The following is a 21655-nucleotide window of genomic DNA, read 5'->3' on the forward strand; positions in this document are numbered from 1 at the left end:
ACAAATATTATTAAGGATGTTGATGAGCTTGCATTATTATGAATTAAATATGGTCAAAGTTCATTAAAAAATGTTACTCCATAGTCCATAGGTTCAAAGTTAACTTAAGGCATAATATAAGACAATGCCAATTATACAAAAGAACCAAGAGCCTATATTATTTGCAAAATAATCAGGATGATTTTTCACTAAATAGTAAATACAAATAATCAAACAAGATTTCTATAGACCAAAATCACTAGTAATAATTAAGTCATTAAGCAACAATTCATCATTTATTTACAAAAAAGCAGTTCAGCCAAAATATACATAATAATTATAATAATAAAATAAATATTGGAAAAAAGAAAAAGAGTCAAAAATTATTTTCAAATTATTCTCTGCCTCTTAGGAATCTGACAATTAAATCCAACGTTAGGATTAATCATCATTCTACTACCCATCAAACAAGACCCAGATGATCCACTCCCAAAATCCAACATTGGACTTGTACAAATACCAAATGACCCACTAGAATTATTGTACAACTCTGAATTACCCACCCCTTTGACGACATAACTATTTGTAACATTATTAGGCATTATAATTTGCGGCGATACATTAGATGCTTGTGGTGGTTGAGAGGGGCAAAATTTAGAACCTCCCGGGGATTGATTTATCACTACCCCACACCCTTTAAGGTTAACAGGAGGTATCTGATGAGTCAATACACCTGGGGGGTTCCGCCATTGGGGAAGTGAACCGGCTACCATCAATGTCGAAAGAAGTGGTCCTGACTCGAGCACGGCCTGTAAGAGCTTCCCCTTTGGTGGGAGCGCTTTCCCCTTGGCTAAATTTGCAATGATCAATGATTCTTGGTCAATTTTTTTGGGAGTAGGTTTAGGAGAAAGAGTAGGAGGAGTACTAAAAACATTGTTACTCGAGTCCGGAGACGAAGCAGCTGGAGATGAAACAAGAGAGTGAGGATGGCTAAAATTGTTGTGATTGTTGGTAGTGTGAGTTTCTAAGGAAAAACTGCTTGAATCAGTTATGGTTGAGTTTGCTTTCGTCACGGCGAAATTGGCTGACAATAGAGGGCTATCAGGGGAGAAAGGAGGAGCCAAAAAGGCAGAGGAATTTGTAGTTGGAATGAAATGATCAATAGCATTGTTATTGTTGTTTGGTTTGTTAAATGCCATGATTTGTTGGACTTTTTGTAATTGAAATTTGGCTTCATCTCTTTCTTTGTAAGCTGTTTGTAAAAGCTGAAGCAATTTCTTGATTTGCTCATTGCTCTTCCTTATCTCTTCATTTGTCTCATTTTTTGTCATTTCTAACTCATATGTCTTGTATTCAAGCTTCTGTTTTAACTCAACAACACTCTGTAAAATCAAAGAAAAAAAAAGGGGCAAATTAGTAAAATAAATAATAATAAATTACATGAACAAATTATAAAAAAAAAAAGGGGGGGGATTTTTATGAAAAAAAACAAAAACCTTTTGTAAAGTTAGGGAGATGGGTAAATCAAAGGGACCCCATGAAAAAAGATTTAAAGTTCATTTTAGTCAAAAACTCAATTTTTTTTCCGTTATGAATTGGACATACAAAGTACATATAAAAAACAAAAAGAAAGAAATTAATTGTACTGTTGATCAGAATCCAAAGAACATGGACACATTTTATTTTTATTTTTCTCTTCATTTCACTGTAAAATGCCAATGTTTCACTATCACTGATCAACATCAATAGTACCTAGAGAAAACCCTTTTATTTAATTCTTTTTTTTTTTTTTTTAAGTTTTTATTTAATTCATTTAATATTTAAGCTAACCACTGAAAATAATACAAGTAATTGATACTCCTAACCTATAATAATTTTGAATTAATTTAAATTACTGTAATAAATGCTTAATACTTCCGAATTTTATACAATGTCATGACAACACAAATTATCCAACATGAGAAAAATGAATCAATTCATTGAAATTTCAGAATATTAGACAATGAACCAGGCAATTAAAATAAAAAAGCTAAGAATTTCAGCAAAATGTCAAATTTAGTTAAAAAAAAAACAGGGGAAATTGAAGAAAAACCCACCTCAGGAAAACTCCAGAAAGAATCAATGTCCTCCATTGTTGTATTGTTGATTATCTCTGCTAATACGAGTTTAATTGTAATTAAGAGAGAGTTAATTAGAGAGAGAAAGTTGAAGAGAGAGAGAGAGAAAGTAGGGGATGGAGGATGGAGAAGATGATGAGTAATTTATAGAGCTGTGAAGTGTGAAAAGGGAAGGTGCAAATAAGGACAAAAAAGAAGGGGCGGATTTTATTTTAATTTATTATTTATTGAGTTAATAAAGGAAAGGAATAAATATTTTTAGATAGAATAATAATTTAAGGCGGGTTGGTCATGATTTTAAATAATTTCTAAATTTAATATGGTAAAACAGGGTAATTTTATATGGTAATTAATGTTTTATGGTAAATACATGTTTAAGAGTATGGTAAGCTAGACTAAGGTCTCCCCATTTTACGCAGTTTTGTCGAATTGTTAAATTTATTCACAAGCTAAGTCAGCATTTTTAAATTAATCCATCCATTTAATTAAGTTTGGACATGAATTTTTGAAATTTATTCTTTTTGGACATTAATCAGTTCAGTAAAAATAAATTCAGTTCAGTAAAATTAATTTCAGTTCAGTAAAAATAAGTTCAGTTCAGTAAAATTCAGTTTTCTTAAAGAAGAATTATAATAGAAAATCAGTAAAAATAATTTCAGTTCAATAATAATAATTTAAGTTCAGTAAAAATAATTTCAGTTCAGTAAAATTAAGTTCAGTTCAGTAAAAATAATTTCAGTTCAGCAAAATTAAGGTGAATCAAACAGGTGAACTAAGCTGAGCTGAACTGAACTGATTGGAGCTGAACTGAACTTATTGGAGCTAAACTGATTGGAGTTGAACTGAACTGAACTGAGCTGAAATGAATATTTTATGAGAAAGGAAAATTAGGAGCTGAACTGAACTAAACTGAAATTAAGTAAACGTGAACAGACCCGAAGTTTTGAAATTTTATTCTTGTTTAATTTTGGGATAATATATTGTACATTTGTACAATTGTACTCCTATAGTCTATATAGTATTTATTGTTCCAAATAAAGGTCAACCAAAGTTTTAGTATCTTCGTTCCTTCATTCTATTTTATTTATCTTACTTTGAATTCGAATTTTAAGTAAATTTTTCAGGAATTGTCATTTGCTCGGACATTTTGGAATTAGTTTAAATCTAATCCATTTATTTTATTGTTTGGTTAGGCCATTAGGTATGGAATTGAACCTCATACCAACAGAATTTAAATTATTTCACTCCGTAACCCTAGAATCTCATACCTTGATATCCCCCTAAAATTCACATTCTACTCCATTAATTAAATATAAAAAATCATTCCAACTTTTATAAACAAAAAAAACTTCAAATTAATATGAGACTTAGAATACATACCACAATAAATGGAGAAAACAAAATTACTAGAGTAATATAATATAATTAATTATATATGGCGATATACTTCTTTCTCCATAGTATAAATCATGTTAAATGAACAAGGTCAATAAAATTATATTCAATTAAATTTGCATGGATCTATCTAAGCTAAACTTGTATATATATATATATATATATATATATATATATATATATATATATATATATATATATATATATGTAGACTTATTTTGTCTTGATGAATATAATTTGTCTTAATAATTAAACTTATTTGTGTATGAAATGGTCTAAAGAAATCATTTTGTCTTCAACTTATTTTGACTAAATTTATTTTGTTTAGATAAGTCAAAAAAAAAAAAAGAACAAAATATGAACATAAGATCTTATGCATGGGTATAAAGAAGTGGATATACATGCTGATTTTTTGCTTATATAAAAATTGTATTAAAGCTTTATTGGTTTATGTAAAATCATGAAAAGAATGTTGTTGATATTCGTATAATTAATCATCAAAACATCGTTACTCGCGAATTGAAGTCCACAAATTCGGACTTACGGCATAAAAGTAAACGGCTAATTAACCATCTTAAACTATATACTCGTATCAAAATAAAAATTTGAGCTATATATATATTATATTATGGATAAAATTAAAGAATTTCTTAGTTTATTAAAAATGGATTAAAAAATGAGCATATATAATTGCAACAATGAGAAATATATACCGTAGGTGGGAGGCGCAAATGGCAAAGTTAACTGCCCAAGAAAAGTAGGACGAGGCACTACATATTTGGCTGACTTATATGCGCACATATTCTTTAGTTTTCACTATGTGACAAACTTAAGCTAAACCCACATTGTTTGTTGACTTGTACGTTCTTATTATTTTCTTGTATTCTTTTTCTGTCTTTTTATTTGCATGGACTCTTATGCTTTTGCATGTGTTTCTTATACTTTTGTTTGCTACTAATAACAAAACCTAGACTATTCAAATTTATATATGTGAATTATTCAATGCTACCATTAATTTTGATGTTAAATAATGTATGTTGTTGTACTATGGTCTAGCTAGCTAGCCCCGCCGGTTCCTTATCCCCCTTGAAAAAAATGTTTAACTTGTTCGACGTCGGCGCAGCTAGCATAGCTTGAATTTTTTTAAGGTGTACTATGTGCTTTGTATTTGCATGATATGATGGATAGGACCAAGTTGTTTTTCTGATGATAATAATGATATATAGTGGTACCCTAAGTCCCTAATTAGGATTATTAAGTAATATAAATGATCGAGCTTATCTAGATCTCATAGATAAGTTTGTAAAAAGTGACCTCGAGATATAATAATGTCATCTATGTCATATTTATTATTTTGTGGCACCTTATACAGTGTTGTAATCTAGAATAGGGTAGCATCAAATTGAAGCCTACTCCTGTTTTGTACATACAAAGGAAAGATGTTAATAATTGAGTTTATTTTAGTCTAATACGGCTTTTTTTTAATCAAGTGTTATTAGGTTGCATCATATTCCACAATTAAGAAATCAAAATAATAAGTACTTCAATAAAAACACTTTGTTTTAAGGTTTGTAAACATTTTAAAAGTTCAAGAAATTAAATATATTTTTGACTTTGTTGTTATTTTTTAATTCGTAATTAATTAATATAGCGTATACTGTATACAATATATCATAACATTACAATTTAAATAACACAAGTATGAACTAGCTTTTCATTTACTTTTATTAACATTCTTATAATTGTTTTAATCATTAAAAAGATTTAAAACCCATACTACATAAATTAAGTACAACTTACTACAAGTATAGATCATCATCATCAAGCCAATTGAAGAAAAAATTACAATGTCTTTTTGTCTTTAATAATCATGCAGGAAGCTTAATGTTATATACTTATATTGTGATTAAGATATAAATTAGCTAATACAGACGATAGATCACATCATTAATGATTGTATCATAAACACAACAATGGGATTCCTTTTTTGATGTTAATGTATTACTTGGTTCCCTCACTTATAGAAAACTGACAAAAAACAAATTAAGAAAAAGATTATAAAATTGCTTAAAAAAGGTTAATACTTAAAGACAAAACGGCTGATCTCAATAATTAAATCCGTGTAATAAACAGACTCGAAGTACAATGTATCTAGCAACTCAATTTACACATTCTTGTAATAGTTTATGCAATATATATAATTTGTATTGATCTACTACATGAACTCTAAACTCATGATCATGTTCTTCTATATCAATAAATATTATTGTTTCGATGTGCCTAGATTGAGTTGACCTGACCCCTTTGCCTCTAATCTTGATTCTTCTTTATCAACAACTAATCATTGATCCAAAAGTTTCTACATAGATAAATATCGATGACTCTTTATTGTTTTTTTACTACTCGTAGTTGTATTACTTTATAATTATCCGTGATAAATATCATTCTTAATTGTAAAACACAATCATATATGAAATTAACCACTTTTTATTACTTGTATTATTGAGACTAACATATGTGTTTATTTGGATAGTTTAATAGAGAGATATTTGATTTGTATTCTGCAAATTAAAGGTGGCATGTATATGGCCATATGGGTCATTCTCTACCGTATAGGCCAGGATGGAGTTGGCACAACCAATATCGTTGGTTGTTAAACCCTAATCCGAACACATGTATTAGCGTCCATGTATATACTTCATAAAACTCGTGCATTGCATGCATGCATCATCCTTTCGAATCTGTCTTTAGTTATCCATTATTATTTTTCTTGATGTTATCAATATTTCCAGTGAATTTTCAATCAATAGGTACGTATAGCGTACTATTCTAGGTTGTAACTCGTATTTACTAGAATAAAGAGCAATAAGATAAATAAAAAATGAAACCTTATGTATGTGCGTGTATGATAGTTTGATAAACCTTGATGAAAAGTATAATGCCTAAATTACGTGCATCCAATAGTCGATCACAAAGTAATATATCTACAATTTTACAAATATTCCTTGATCATAAGCTCACAACTAGCTAGTAATTAATAGTATTAATAATTTATAATATAAAGTCTAAACTTAAAATATAATTATGGCACTAAACTAGCTAGCTACCTAGCTTAGGTTAAGATTATGAATTTATATTATTAGCTAGCTAACTAAATAAAAAGCTTGGCGTAGGATACATAGGTCAGGCTACTAATTAAGGTAATGCGTAGGAGTAATAGTTTAGTGATTGACGAGTTATTTGTTCCGGGGTCGCCGAGGAGTGGTCCATTAAAGTGAAGACCCAATTCCTTATATTCTTAACGGACATTAACGATTTTACCCGCCGACCATTATCATTTGCCAACTTTGTATTTCGTGTCATTTTTTTTTTATTCTTTCATCCAATTATTATCACAGATTTAATATGGAGTTAGTGATTATTTAGCTAAGCTACGACCTACGAGCCCACGACAAGTTGAAGCAATAGATGATAGAGTATAAAAATATATTTTCGGGCCTCAACTATCAGCTTAACCTTTTGATTGAGTTGGTTCTCTAACATGATATCGGAGCCAGCTTGACATAAACCAATCGATAGAGAAGGATAAAGATAAAAATTAATAGAATATAAACCAAAAGCTTAAACTGATGGTTGAGACTCGGAGATGTGTTTTTATACTCTATCATATTTTTGGTTAATCTGGTCTTTTAACTTTACATCAAGAGTCAATTTAATAAGAAAGTCATAAGCTTATATTTTATTCACTTTTCTTTTTCGATTTAAAGTGAAATATTTAATTAGAGTTGGGTATTAAAAAATACATGTATATAACTGAACTTTTTAGATGAGTTGATAGTATATAAACCCATAATCCCCCAGCTCTTGAAACTGAATTTAATCTGTAAGATTGTCTAATATTAATTCAAATGCAACAAAACTAGTTTTGCCACCTACTGTAATTAATTAAATTGTTAATTGTGTTAAAGTCGTAAACAAGGCAGTAAAATAAAGCATAAGCAGTTGAAAAGGACTGTAATTTTAATTATTATTACGTGAATACATACAGTAGACAAGAAAACATATCTTATGTTTCAAGAAAAGTTGACATACTTAAAAGTCATTTGCCTTTTTTATATTACATGCATCGTAATATGATGATAATGTTTTGCTCCATGCATAGACTTCTTGTAGTTTATCACTAATTACCGTAGAAATCAATCAAATTATACACCAAGTATGCATTTACTAAGCTCCTGTATATATGTTGGAAAAAGTAACCTCTTTGTAGTTTATATGTAAATTGTCTCACATCAAAGAAAGAGGATATTGTAAATTGATCATTTTATAAGTTGAAGGATTTATATTCAAAACTAATAGTCTAAATAATATCTTAATTTTAGATCATGAAGCGGTGTATGTATGTCAAATTATATGTGATGAATGAAAAAAAAAACCTTCTTATATGTATAGTATTTCTTCCGTTTTTCATTAGATGCATTACTTCTATATATGGAAGTTTCGATTTAGATGCATCACTTTCACTTATAGTCAATAAATTATTGTAAAAGTTATTTATCTAATAAAAAATGACGAAAGTACTATAAGACCGTGTTTTTTTACTCTGCAATACTGAACCCTGCTCTAATCTGCTCCGCTGAATGAAATCTGCTCTGTTCTGCCTTATTCTGTTGAAATCTACTCTGCTTTACCTAGAAGCTCAAAAGAACAAGGCTTAATCGTATTTGCTAAGTGTGAATTAAGAAGTATGACCAATAAAATTGTTTGTTGTGAATGTGCACATGGAGATTAGGTGACAAGTGAAGTGGGGTCCAGAGGCAACGAAAGCCACGAACATGAAATCTAAGGCGCAAACATACAAAAAAGTCTACTCACACATACATCTCTTGCGTGTCCGCCGCTACACGATTCTCCGACGGTGCTTGTACCACATTAACATTAACATTTTTCGCCTTCTACCCAATACCGGTTCTAGATCACACGACTTCTACTAATAATTAATTAAAAGTTTCAAACTTTGTAACATGGATGGAGAATTTTGAGATTAAAAAAAAAAAAAAAAAATACACATCATATCAAGATTAGATAAAAGGGAAAAAAAAAAATGTTCACTAATGAATGGATTGAAACCAAGAAATTAAAATGAGTTATTTGTGTCTCTTGTATTTGATCTTGTTTAGTAAATTATACATGCATGAGGTACAAAATTATATGGGATCTAGAAATTTTGTTTCAATTTGTACATTATCTAAAATATCAAATTCTATTGATATATACAATTATATACTTGGTAGATATATTTAATAATAAGCACAATATTAATTATTAAAGCTATGTATTTGTATATGAAATGGGTAAAATGAGTACGTAGATTTATTTTTAAACAGCTATAAATTATATATACTCCATACTAGCTTAGCTTGGAAGAGAATGAGTAAAATTAAACTACCTTACTTGACTTGTATAAACTGAGTAGAAGTGTAGAACCTTATAGAACAGAACGAGAAATTAAAATTAAAACATCCTGGTCTTGTACAATTAATCGGTACACTTATACAAATAGTTAGACCTTGTTCTTTAGGACTACTTTGCTCTACTAATAACTGCTCTACTCTGTTAAAATCTATTCGATTCGATCTGATATATCCAGAAGCTCAAAAAGAACATGATCTAAGTTAATTAGTTTAGTGTTCTGGGAGTACAAATCGTGTCATAATGGGGTATAGTTTGGAGAAAGATCAGAAACTACTATATGATACATTCATAAATACGGTCAAATGTTGAAATGTTTACCAAATATAAATGGATAACCCATAGCACTTTTATGTCTACTCCATTAAATGCAAAATAAAGGGAAATAAAGCAAGGTTCGTTCTCGTACATTATACTCTGTAACTCCTAGTCCCGCCGGCACTTCGATGTCATACATATAACTAGCTTGACTGATTAAGTTGGAAAAAAAAAAAGCTACTTATATGATGAAAATGACGGCATATAATCATGATTGTTTTGCTATTTTTCACTTATGTCAAAACATAAAAGAAGAATTCTTATATTTTTTTTTTTGTGACCCTACATTATCTCAAAAAATATTTTGCTATCGTTTCAAAAGATATACTCCTTATCAAGATGATTTATTAGGATACTTGACAACCTTCCTAACTTGTCTCTCTAGTGATCATGTATGTAATGGGACGGTCATATACACTTTACTAGCTGGTGAATACTAATTGCCTTAGTTGTTTAGCTAGCACTTTTTGTCCGTGATAGTGGTACTTAAGATTGGAGATTATATCACGTATACATCATACACTTGTAGTGATACTTAAGATTGGAGATCATATCACATATACATCACTGTCCTTTATGATTTTTTATACATTGAAAAAATATTATTTATACACTAAAAAGATGTACTTTATATATTTTATATATGCACATTCCTCCTCAACAAAATTAAGAACTTATTAGGTGTAGTAGTGACCTAGATCGAGGTGTTTATATTAGGGTTAAAATTGCCTTATTGGATACCGCCAAGCAAATAATTAACAAAGATCAATAAAGTGTTCTTAAAATTGTATACCTCTTATTTTCGTACAAATTTATACTAACTTTAAAAGTTTAACCCTATCTAATTGCATGTGGCAAAGTGTTTCACGTTCTTTCTAAAAGACCCATCTAATATATATACGTTACAATTTTAGTGATTCTTACATGCAACAAAGTGATGACAAGGCTTAAATTCATTTCACATCCGTCTTATTTTATTGAATTGGTAGATGCACTTTTGTTCTGTAGAATCAAACCGTACAACATTGCTTAAATGGTTGAAGATTCTACTAATCACTGGAAGCTAATTAAGTGTCTATTCCCTCATTCTTCAATTCATTATGCACTTGACCATCACCTAACAATAAATTAGCTAGCACCATAAATGAAGTTATATGCATGGAAGAATATTATAAGAATTCCAGTCAAAAGGACCAAAACTTGTACAATTCAACACTAAAAATAATTAGTAGCTAGGTCATGCAATCATATTTATTCATGCTGCTGCTTAACTAACTGCTATCATTAAAAGAGAAAGCTACACACCAAACCTTTTTTTCATTATTATTAATTATTATATAAAGTGCAAAAGGTATACCCTGCAACCTACTTCTTTTTATCATCATTGAAGAATATGACTTTGAGAACTTGTTATACCTTACTATAATTATTAAACATTATAAATATCATTTCCATGATTTTTTTCTGTATTTTGCGGTTGTTGTTCTTGTTTTAGTAATTAATAAAATGTTCCTTTTTATTACTCATGTCATCATTCTGATTTACTTGTTTAATTTGTCTTCATCTTTCTTTCCCACGTTTTTGGAATTCTTTTCTCCGCTGTTATTATGTTCTTCGGCCTACCAACTTAGCTTAGGTAAATATCCTTTATTAGGGTTTATTCACATGATGTGTGCTTGAAATTTCTTATCTATAGTACTCATAATCGTATGAAAATTTTTATGCAAGTCGTAAAAATATTATAAATGTACATTTTAATGTCTTGAACTAAATATACAGAGTATATATTTTTGTTGTAGGAATATTGAACATTAACTAAATCAAATAATTTTTATAAAATTAATTATACACTTACAAATTTCACTAGAATATATTGGAAAAAAGAACCCTTTAGTCAAACCAAAGACTCAAAGATGGTATAAAAAGATGTCCCATGTGAGTATGTGACTGTTAATATTGGATAAGGTATGTGTATATATTTAATCTTAACCAACTATTTTTAGGTCATTATTATTGATCGACTTATACTTTGTACATTTTGGACAAGAAGCTCCAATAATTTTAAATTGCATACATCCCTCACCACTTTAGGATAAAAATTGGATGGTAACAATGAAAGTTAATAAAGAAAATTGCATATTTGATCAATGATCATGAAGTTTAATTTACAAGATTACTATAAATCTATATCTATTATTGTCATCTACTAGCCCGCTAAGCTAACAGCCGTAGTAATTGTCAATTTAGCGATAATATGAATACTTCTTATAACTATTAGTGCTTGTTTGGTTGCAACTTGCGAGAAAAAAGGAAGATCGAGGTGAATTGTCACAAGAATTGCAAGTGTGACATTTTATTTGGTCGACATAAAGTAGATATATAGGAGGACATGGGAAAATGACTTACCCACCCTCCTCTTTTTTAGTAAGCTGCAACATCTATATTAATTCTTAAAAATTTTGTATAATATGTATACGTAAATACATCATTTCATAAGACATATACGAAGGTAACTTTTCATTAAAATCTAGTAATTTTTATGTAAATCAAACAAGCACTCAGATTATCATCGAGGCCTCGTGGAGGACCTAAGGGTGAGGGGGTTCAATTTTCCGTTTCATCAGATTTCTTACAATTTTAATGGATAGTGCCATTACTATTATAGTGGTTCATAATGCAGAGGATTCGAAAAATTGAAAGTCAAATTAAAGCCTAGAGCATCTGCCGAAGTGCCGAGAATAAGGCCCATACTAGAGAAATATTTATATGGGCCTTTTTATACTTGGTCCAGATGCTCTAAATATTCAGCCCTCGAATTTAAGCCTTTTATTTTTCTTAATCTTAGCCTTCGACTAGTGGGCTTAGGTATTTATTTGGGCCTTGAGCTCCTTCCTTTTTGGGCTTACACTCGAAGTTCCGTTAAGTTAGCTGCTTGGAGTTTTTTTTTTTTTTTTTTTTTTTTTTTTTTTTTTTTTTGGATTCAGGTCACAAATTTTTAGATTGATTTTCAATCCATATCATCAACAAGTTTGAGAAAACATATAAAGAAGTAAAGAACACTAGAACAGTATATATTCAAGGCGTACTCAATAATGATTTTTGAGCTTATCGCTTAACATTAAAAAGTTGTTTTGAAATCAAAAGGGAAAAAAAAATATATTACTTCGTATTTGAATTCATTTTAGAACTAAGAATTTTTTTTTCCAAAGGACTTAAGTTAACCTTTATAATCATGCTCAAGCTACCTCATATTGAAAAATTAACTAACCTACATGTTCCTTGAGAATTATGTCACCATGACTTATACAAATACGGAGTATAATGTTGATCTTCTATTTATTTTTTTTAAATTCTAAAGTTGAAATAGTGTAATTACATGTCTAAGAAGCTTAAACTTTACTTGTTTGACATAGATGTTGATTCGTCGTTTATATAAATCAAGATATTTAAAGATAAGAACAAAACATTAAACTAAACAAAAATTTCTACAAAGGGATCATTATTCTATACCAAGATAAATACTAATGAAATAATTAGTGTATTTAATTCATGAAATCATATTATATTCTCTATAATCAAATCACTAAATATAAGAATAATTGAAGCTGAAAATGACAAATGGTAGGTTCCATTTCCACAAACAAAGCATATGCCATAAGCTTATACATTTATCTTAATTGTCCCCTACAAGTCCTTGTAATTCTCGTCTGGCAAAAGTTTACTTATCAAATTTTTTATTAAATTACAACTCATTAAGTCTTTGTTCATCCAAAACTATGGCTAAGACTAACATTTTGGAGGATAATATATTTTTGCAAAATTGTAGGATACACGTGGATATGACTTCTAATTGCAGACTTCCTTAGTAGAAATTATAGATGCCTTGTATATTTTTGGATAAGGAGATATGAATTCGACTTATTGATCACTTCCTTCATGTTTAAATTTTGAGATACGCATCTAATTAAATGACGTAGATTTGAATTGCACTTCGAGTTGAATTATTTTTTTCACGTTAAATCTATTAATATGACTAAACTAATGTTGGTTACTTTAACGAAATACTTGTATGTTTTTTTATGGTTAAGTGATAACAAACTTGAATATAATCTGACTCAATTCTAAGAATAACTTAATCCGAACAAAACATCTGCTACCTTTGATTTGTGTTACTACTCTCTTGACATTGAAAGTTCTACACGAATGTACACTATAGCACAAGATTAGGATCAAAAGAGCAAGAAAATGGAATCGTTTAATATATTCACAGTAATCAGCATATGACGTTTTCACCAACCAAATACCAATTAACAAAGTACTTAAAGTCCCTTTCAATTGTAAGATGTTACTTATGTCCAATAAATAAGAACCCAGAAAAAAACTTCAACTCTGTATATAAAAATACGAGATCTCCCCGAAGACTGGAGAAGTAAAGTAGAGACAGAAATTTGGGAAGCCAACAGTGTTTGTTTTTTGATAGGATCATTGTAAAGAGGAGGGAGAGATGACAAGGCAAAATATTGACAATATAGATAGATATTCAAAAATGTTGACATAACGATAACGATAACAATAATAACAACCTATAAGAAAAGAAAAGGGCTAAGGGTACGAGTGTCCCACAAATAGACAACTCTCTAGTCTCTACGTCTGAAATTTCAAAAAACGCTCTTAAAATCTTGTCTTGTAAATAAAAAATCACATGTTTATAAATTCTGTCCAACCTTAAAGACCGTGTTTTTATTTAAACCGTGCTATACTAATATAGTACTCCGTAATATGAAACAAAGGGAAATACATATGATAATCTACTACGTATTAATCTCTCCCGCGCATGTAAGAGCCGCGAGCTAATTTGCTTGGGGGATAGATGATTTAAAAACATGACGAGTTTTCTCCATAATTAACTTCAATTAAATTAAGCACTTTAATAATCTACAATTCTCCACTAAACAAGAAATTAATATACTCTATTACACAAAAAACAAGCACTCGATTATCATTAATCAGAACGACATAAGAATATAAGATTAACAACAACAAAGTGGAGGCAAGCCAACTCACCTAACCACTCCTCTAATCACACATTAAACTGTTTTAAGTTTATAAACTAATCTTAATTGGCCTGTTCATGTAAAGACTTGATCAATGATTGATGGACCCATCACCACTACTTTTGGCCGGTGATCAACAGTGATATCCACCGTTTGATCATATCTATATGCCACGTGGCGAAACAGGAACAATCCGGAGGCTCCGACTATTTGCCCTGCCCAAAAGGGCAAAAACATCAAGCCACCCCCCTTCCCTCCATCCATTGACTTCAAACCCACATTTTTATTTCTATTTTTAATTTTTATATTACAAAAAATTATAATTTTTAAAAAAATAAAATAAAATAAAAAGGGAGGCCTAGTTTTCTCTTCAAAACCTTTACATGACAGCTATATAAATACAGTCCTAAAGCAGTCTAATGCATCACAGAGCTAAGAAGAACAAGCTTAATAGCAAGTAAAAGCTGTTAAGAGTTTAACTAGCATTTCAAGAATGGCAATCCCTAGAATCGATTTCGGCTCACCGGCCGAGGCCACAAAGCCTGCTGCCCTCAAGGCTGCATTGGCTGAGTTTATCTCCATGCTTATTTTTGTTTTTGCAGGAGAAGGCTCTGGCATGGCATTTGGTAAGTTTCACTAATCCATGATCACTAACTAACTTTAATTATATTAAGTCAACTACCTTAGCTGGTGAAAACTTTCAAAGGCAAACTAACTAATTATGTTTTGGGATACAGGCAAGCTTACAGGTGATGGTCCTGCATCCCCTGCTGGTCTGGTAGCTGCTGCATTGTCTCATGGTTTCGCGCTATTTGTGGCCGTATCAGTGGGTGCTAACATCTCTGGTGGTCATGTCAACCCTGCTGTCACCCTTGGTGCTTTCCTTGGTGGTAAAATTTCTTTCTTTTGCACTATCCTCTACTGGATCGCTCAGTGCCTTGGTGCTGTGGTTGCTTGCCTCCTCCTCAACTTCTCCACTGGTGGCCTGGTAATTAAACATGAATCCCTAGTATTCCTTTCATGCATTTCTACTTTGTCTAATTTCTTCACTTTACCCCCCAACCTCCAATCCCTTGGGTGTTCCGAAAGCAAGCTTCTTGGAAGTAATTGTAATTTTTTTTCATTTTGTTGATCTAAGCATTATGCTCAAAAACTAACCTGAACTGATTTTTTTCTTGTTTCAGCCAACCTCTGCATTTGCTCTATCTTCTGGAGTGACTGTCTGGAATGCCCTTGTCTTTGAAATCGTGATGACCTTCGGACTTGTCTACACAGTCTATGCCACTGCTATTGACCCCAAGAAGGGTGACATTGGCATCATTGCCCCCTTGGCCATTGGTCTCATTGTTGGTGCTAACATCTTGGCTGGTGGTGCCTTTGACGGTGCATCCATGAACCCAGCAGTGTCCTTTGGCCCTGCTGTTGTCAGCTGGTCATGGGACAACCACTGGGTCTACTGGCTTGGCCCATTCATCGGTTCTTCAATCGCTGCCCTCGTCTACCACTGCATCTTCATCCAGCCAGACAACTACGAGGAACTTCCCTAATTTCTCAACATATAATTAAAAGAAAATCTCCCCCCTTTCATCAGCCAATATGTTTGAAAGGCAGTTGATGGGTTGTATATGTTTTTTTTATCCCCAAATGATTTGAGTGCTTTTTCCATTTTCTATCATTTTGCCAAGAAAATTTGGTAGTGTTCAATTGTGAATCATAATGAATAGTATATTATTTGCTTCAATGAAACATGTTAGTTTTACTTGTTGCATTTATTGTTTATCTGGAATAATTTCAGAAAACCAGGTTTAACTATCACTATTAACAAGACTACCTAGGAATAAAACGATATCTAGTCAACAGTCTTAAGGCAAGTTACGAACAAATTTAAGAAAAAAACAATTTATTTCATCCATAATCAATGTTTATGGTTCATCTGATATCGAGAAAACATCAGAATCTTACATTTACATCAGACCTTAGGGAAGAGAAGCTAAATAATGTTATACACTTATACTCCGTATATTCAACTAAAGGTATTATAAAGTGGAATTGGTATCAAATACAGAATATTAAAGAAGAACCAACAAATAAACTGACAATTATGAATGTAGGTATGAGCATCACTATTTTTAACTTTTTGTCAAAAAAAATTGCAATGTACATCAGCACCTAAGGTTTGAAATATATAGCTACTAATTCTTAACTGGAGGGTGACAATGACAGAAAGTTTAGCTAGAAACAAATATTCAGCCGTACTGCATAGACGAGAATATATGACACAGCTGAGAAAAAGAGTGATTATTGGTTTAAACTCAAGTAATCAAGAATCAACAATACTGGAGATACATATAGAATATAAATTCTACCCATTAATCCATTGCAAGATTGCAGAGACTGCATTAAGATGCTCACTCCCTTTTTTTCTCATGGTGTTTGCGCAGCTTAGATCGTCTTTGTTTCAGTAAATGCAGGTAAAGTTTCATCCAAAGAAGAGGGTAGCAAAGAAGAACAACCTAACACAAAGAAGGATCATCTTAGTGTTAAGACATATACAGATGGCCTTTCATATGATATTGTAACGTACTTCGTATTAAAGAAATAATGTGCAAAAGTGCACTGAACAAGTAATTCAACATTTAGTCTGGTAATTTGCTTGCTAGGAACCCAAAACAAGGTATAAAGCAATCAAATTGTAACCAAGTACAACACTCGTATTTTCAATGCCAAGTGTTTGGACATTGCAAATTTTGTGCTCTGAGGCTATAACCAAAACTAGAGCATGAGAAGATGGTTAAAACATGTCAGACCCACACTAAAATAGGAATTCCTCAACCTGGTATTAAAGAAGAGCATCATAGTATATTGAAAAGCAGGTTATGAATTACCTGAACAAAAGTGTGATAGCTGAAAGGGAGAACACTGAAAAAATCTTTGTAAAGGTCTTTCTCCTTTATGTAAGTAAGTGCTTGGTACATGAGACACACTGCAAAATATGAAAATCAAAACCATTAATAACTACTTTACTCACACTTAAGGAATAAGCTGAGCAGTAACAATTCAGAAAAAACTAAACAATTCTATATTATGTTACAAACAAAAAATACAAGGAAAAGAAAGCCAATACAAGTGATATGATTGGCGGACTTACTTTCACCAGCAACTCCCACTGGATACAGAGGGATGAAAACAGTGTACCTTACAGAGGCGATTGTTCAAAAAAACAAAGATAGTTAGATACTTGGCAATAGAATTGCAAGAGATTACACATTTATCAACAGGAAGCAAGAGCTTCATATAAGGAATTGAGCAAACCTGACATAAGTTGACCAATATGGACAATCTCCTATACAACTCAAAGCATAGTTCGAGTACCTAATTATCTGTATAAAATTATGAACATTAGATTATTCCCAAAAGAAATAACCAAAGAAAAATTAGCACAGGTGATGAATGGATGTGCAATGGCAGCATAAGTTGCAAAACCAAAAATATTAGATCATCAAATGAACTCAAATATAGCAGAGCCAAAGCCTCTGAATGAGCATTTGAATGCTCAGCAAATCTTAACTCTATTACCTTATCAAATAGAAAGTACATGAAATCATCAAGGCAAAAACTGTACGTTTAAGGTCCTACAGGATAATTTATCAGTGACGCTAATCTTTCCAGCATACTCCATCCCAGTGTAAATGTCTCACATACAAACTTTGGTCTATGCTCCAAGATGTGTCATCATCCTTTTTGGTTACATTAAATATTATTCTATGGTTGTGTTACAATTACACTCTATCAATCAACAAAGGTCTCAAAATTGTTGCACAGAATATAATAAACTGCGAATTGAGATACTAATTTAGGGCAAACAGATCTAGAATTTGTGAAAAACAGCAACAGAGATACAAGTCCCTTCAAGTTAGTCAAGATGCTTCATCCATGAACAATTTTCTGGTCCCTTCTTTACTTCTTATGTTCACAAGTGTCAAATTCTATCTTACAGGCCTTCTCCTTTTTAATGTAAGGGGCTTTTGTTTGAGGCAATTATAGGATTCCATCAGAAAATAACATGTACCACTTTACAAGAATCTGATTCGCATCTTTCTGAGGAATCTCAAAAGTCTAAATAATGCTAATGCTCCTCCAGCATTGATGCTGAGGTGATACTGTTATTTTATTCTGATAGTGGTTGTGACTGCCATATACAGTTGAATATTGATAATAACTTAACTATCCCTATGACAACTAAGTGCATCTCCTATCAGTTCCTTTTTACATCACAAACTCCTCCCATTTGAGCACAGCATCACCAATGTCGAAGACCTAATCTATGATCTACACGTCAAGGATTCTTGAACTAGTGTGATCCCAAGGATTCAGAATTAGACAAAACATTTATTTGTCAAGTTACTTGAACATGATCCCCCTTTTGGAAAGAATCAAGAACCTGTTTGTCCTATAACTCCTATTTTATTGGTAAAGTAGTAAGCACAATTTAAGACACACAAAGTAGCAGCTACACTATCCCTAGTACTCCTATTAATAGACAGATTGGCCAGCTTTTATACATTGATGTCTACTTGTAGATATTATGGATTTGAACGGATAAAAGAATGCTATGAACATGTAGTTGATAAAAAAACATCCTAAGAAAATCAATTTCAAGCATTATTAAAGATACACCAATCTCAGGGTTGTTCTTTTCATCTGAAAAACTGCTAAAGTATCTGAATTGAACTTCAGCTAAATTCATATAAACTCATTAAAAAATTGTACTTAACATCTGTGTTTATCTGAACCATCTCCATGAACTGATCTAAACTTATCATAAGATGGACCTGTAGCACCTTATATTTTGGGAAATGAATTATAATTATAATCTGAGCTGAACTATCTAAGCTTATTAGTCTAGAACTTATTAGCTCAATCTTTAGCTAAACTCATTGAGCTAATAAGACTTAAAACGTAGACCCCCCCGCCCAGGGCGAGGGTCCAGTGAAATAACAAAGTTTTAAAGTGGTCTTTGCAAGCCAATGGAGTAAACTAAAAATGGTTAAGGTTAATTCACCTGTGTCTAGCAATGCAGATTCGTAACAAAAGCGAAGAGTTTCACTCCATATATAATGACAAGTTGTGTAAGAGGAGATGGCAATCCATATATGGCTTGGAACACAGTATACAACAACAACAACAAAGCCTTAGTCCCAAAATGATTTGGGACCTCAAACACTGTTTAGGCAAAAAATTAAACAAGTTAAAGTAACTCACTTCACTGATGCTCCAGGCAACAAACGTTATGAAAATGGAAGGAGACGTCTGTAACTGCAAAGATTTCAAAAGGTATAACTAACAATTAGAACCTCCCTCATAATACATTGAATAAAAAGCATGTAAACACTAAGTAATTAAGCGGAGCTCAAAAGATGTATGCAAAAGGATCAAGCTAAAACCTCAACAATTTTCCCTGCAATTGCCAGAAGATAATGACTTCTTCCTCCCCATTGCATTAGAGGCAACAACACTCCACTTGGCACAATACCTTTCATTACCACAAAAAACACAGAAATGAAAAGTGGAACTACCATGAGATACAACTACATACTCCAATACTCGCTTCATTTAGACACAATTGTCACGTCAATGGTACGATTCAAATTAGCACTTTGACAACTAAAACCGACCAAATAAGTACTACCTCTATTTCATAAAGATGGTTACACTTCACCTTTTCAAGTTTACCAATGTAAAACTTTTAAAGTTAATAACTCTAATTAAGTATAAAAGTTGATATTTTGAAAATACATGTTGAGACAAATCTAATAAGATCAAGAACAAATAAATCATTACGATAATCAAATAATTCAAATTAGAACCATCTTTGTGAAACTGAGAAATTACTAAACGAGTACAGCCATAATAACAACATATTACTCAGTAAAATATAACGATAGAAGAACATATACCCAAAGCTCCATGAATAACTTCCAAGAATGCAGCTTTTTGCAATAAACCTTGGCACCCACAAAAAACAAATTAATTTAATGTAAATTAAGTTGTTAATTAAATCAGAAAAAAAAAAAATGCAAGTAGAAATAAAAATGTACTTACAAATAATTTGCCCAGAAGAGGCAAAGGCCCCATTAAAAGATTTAGTGGAACTAAACCCTATTAAAATCTGTATCAATGCAACTGCCCTGCAATTATTAAAGACATTTGACTAATAATATGCAGTGCTAAAATACGGAGTAATAATATTTCAAACATCACAACAAATACATAATCATAATCAAATTTGATAATTATATTTTAAAATAAAATGAAGGGTTTTGCAGAGGAATTACCAACCAATAGTTTGAGCAAAATTGTAAGTGAAAAGGTATAAATTGGACAAACGAGGCATTGTTGCTCAAAAAATATGCGAAATTCAGAGCTTCAATGGGGAATTTTTCAGATAAATACTGCAAATTTTTGGTGAGAAAGTATAACAATTTATGAGTGTGAGTTTCATTATCCTTTACGAATAAATGGATAATATCAACCGTATCTCACTATCTCCCATCAAAAAGAAAATAAATAACTGTCATTATTTTGGGTAATTTGGGCATCATTTATTGTGAAACAAAGTTCAGACTACATAATTTTGCTCAATTAAACATCACCTTCCTAAGAATTTTTATTTCTGGGAGTTTAGTGAGTGGTTCGCTCATATTAACACAGACAATTGCCCCTGACCTATGGGCTATGGTGTAACCTTTGAATAACTAACCTCGGTGAGGTCGGCCACATATAAAACTACTTACGAATAATAAAAGTAAACTTATAATACAAGTAATAAAAGTAAGGAAAAATTAGAAATAATAATCCCAACTTTTATCAATTTTTCTACAATAATCCCAACTTTGGATTATTCTGGAATAATCAAAACTTTGGGGGTTCCTTTTTTTCATCAATCCCAAACCGGTCAACAAAAGTCAATGACCTATTATATCAGGTCACTTGACACGTGTCAAGCCCTGATTGGTCCATAACATTTAAAAATTATAATTTTTTTTAAAAAAAAACAAAACAAAAAACCTAAAAAGCCCCAACCACCACCAGCCACCTCATCTTCCCCCACCGACCCACCCTAACAACCACCTCACTGACCAGCCTGCCGCTCGTTAGTTGCCGACCATCTGCGTAAAGCAACCTCCACCGCCTCGTCGTCTTCCTCCCTCCCCAAAACACCCCCTATTCCTCACGAAATCACCAACAAAACCCGAATCCATCACCCCGAAACCCCAAATCCACCGACGAAACCCCTCCCTACTGCCAAATTAAAACCCC

The 21655-nt window shown here is 31.6% G+C and overlaps 3 protein-coding genes across 3 annotated transcripts; 1 reads left to right on the plus strand and 2 right to left on the minus strand.

The window, feature by feature from the left end:
• Positions 1–306: 306 nt before the first annotated feature.
• On the minus strand, positions 307–2197 carry LOC145619928 (uncharacterized). Its single transcript, XM_081674608.1, has 2 exons — positions 2076–2197; positions 307–1361 (listed from the first exon to the last, which is right to left on the minus strand). The coding sequence occupies exons 1-2, from the start codon at positions 2109–2111 to the stop codon at positions 369–371; spliced, it is 1029 nt and encodes a 342-aa protein (XP_081530734.1). The 5' UTR covers positions 2112–2197; the 3' UTR covers positions 307–368.
• A 12515-nt stretch (positions 2198–14712) lies between these two features.
• On the plus strand, positions 14713–16081 carry LOC145619937 (aquaporin TIP1-3-like). The gene is made up of 3 exons (XM_081674618.1): positions 14713–14961; positions 15073–15323; positions 15520–16081. The coding sequence occupies exons 1-3, from the start codon at positions 14829–14831 to the stop codon at positions 15880–15882; spliced, it is 747 nt and encodes a 248-aa protein (XP_081530744.1). The 5' UTR covers positions 14713–14828; the 3' UTR covers positions 15883–16081.
• Positions 16082–16441: 360 nt separating this feature from the next.
• On the minus strand, positions 16442–21045 carry LOC145619946 (uncharacterized). The gene is made up of 9 exons (XM_081674626.1): positions 20671–21045; positions 20438–20523; positions 20293–20340; positions 19780–19868; positions 19598–19651; positions 17648–17715; positions 17484–17530; positions 17221–17318; positions 16442–16848 (listed from the first exon to the last, which is right to left on the minus strand). The coding sequence occupies exons 1-9, from the start codon at positions 20727–20729 to the stop codon at positions 16744–16746; spliced, it is 654 nt and encodes a 217-aa protein (XP_081530752.1). The 5' UTR covers positions 20730–21045; the 3' UTR covers positions 16442–16743.
• Between the last annotated feature and the right edge of the window lie 610 nt (positions 21046–21655).

This window comes from Chenopodium album, chromosome 3, assembly GCF_948465745.1.
Source record: "Chenopodium album chromosome 3, dcCheAlbu1.1, whole genome shotgun sequence".
NCBI lineage: Eukaryota > Viridiplantae > Streptophyta > Magnoliopsida > Caryophyllales > Amaranthaceae > Chenopodium > Chenopodium album.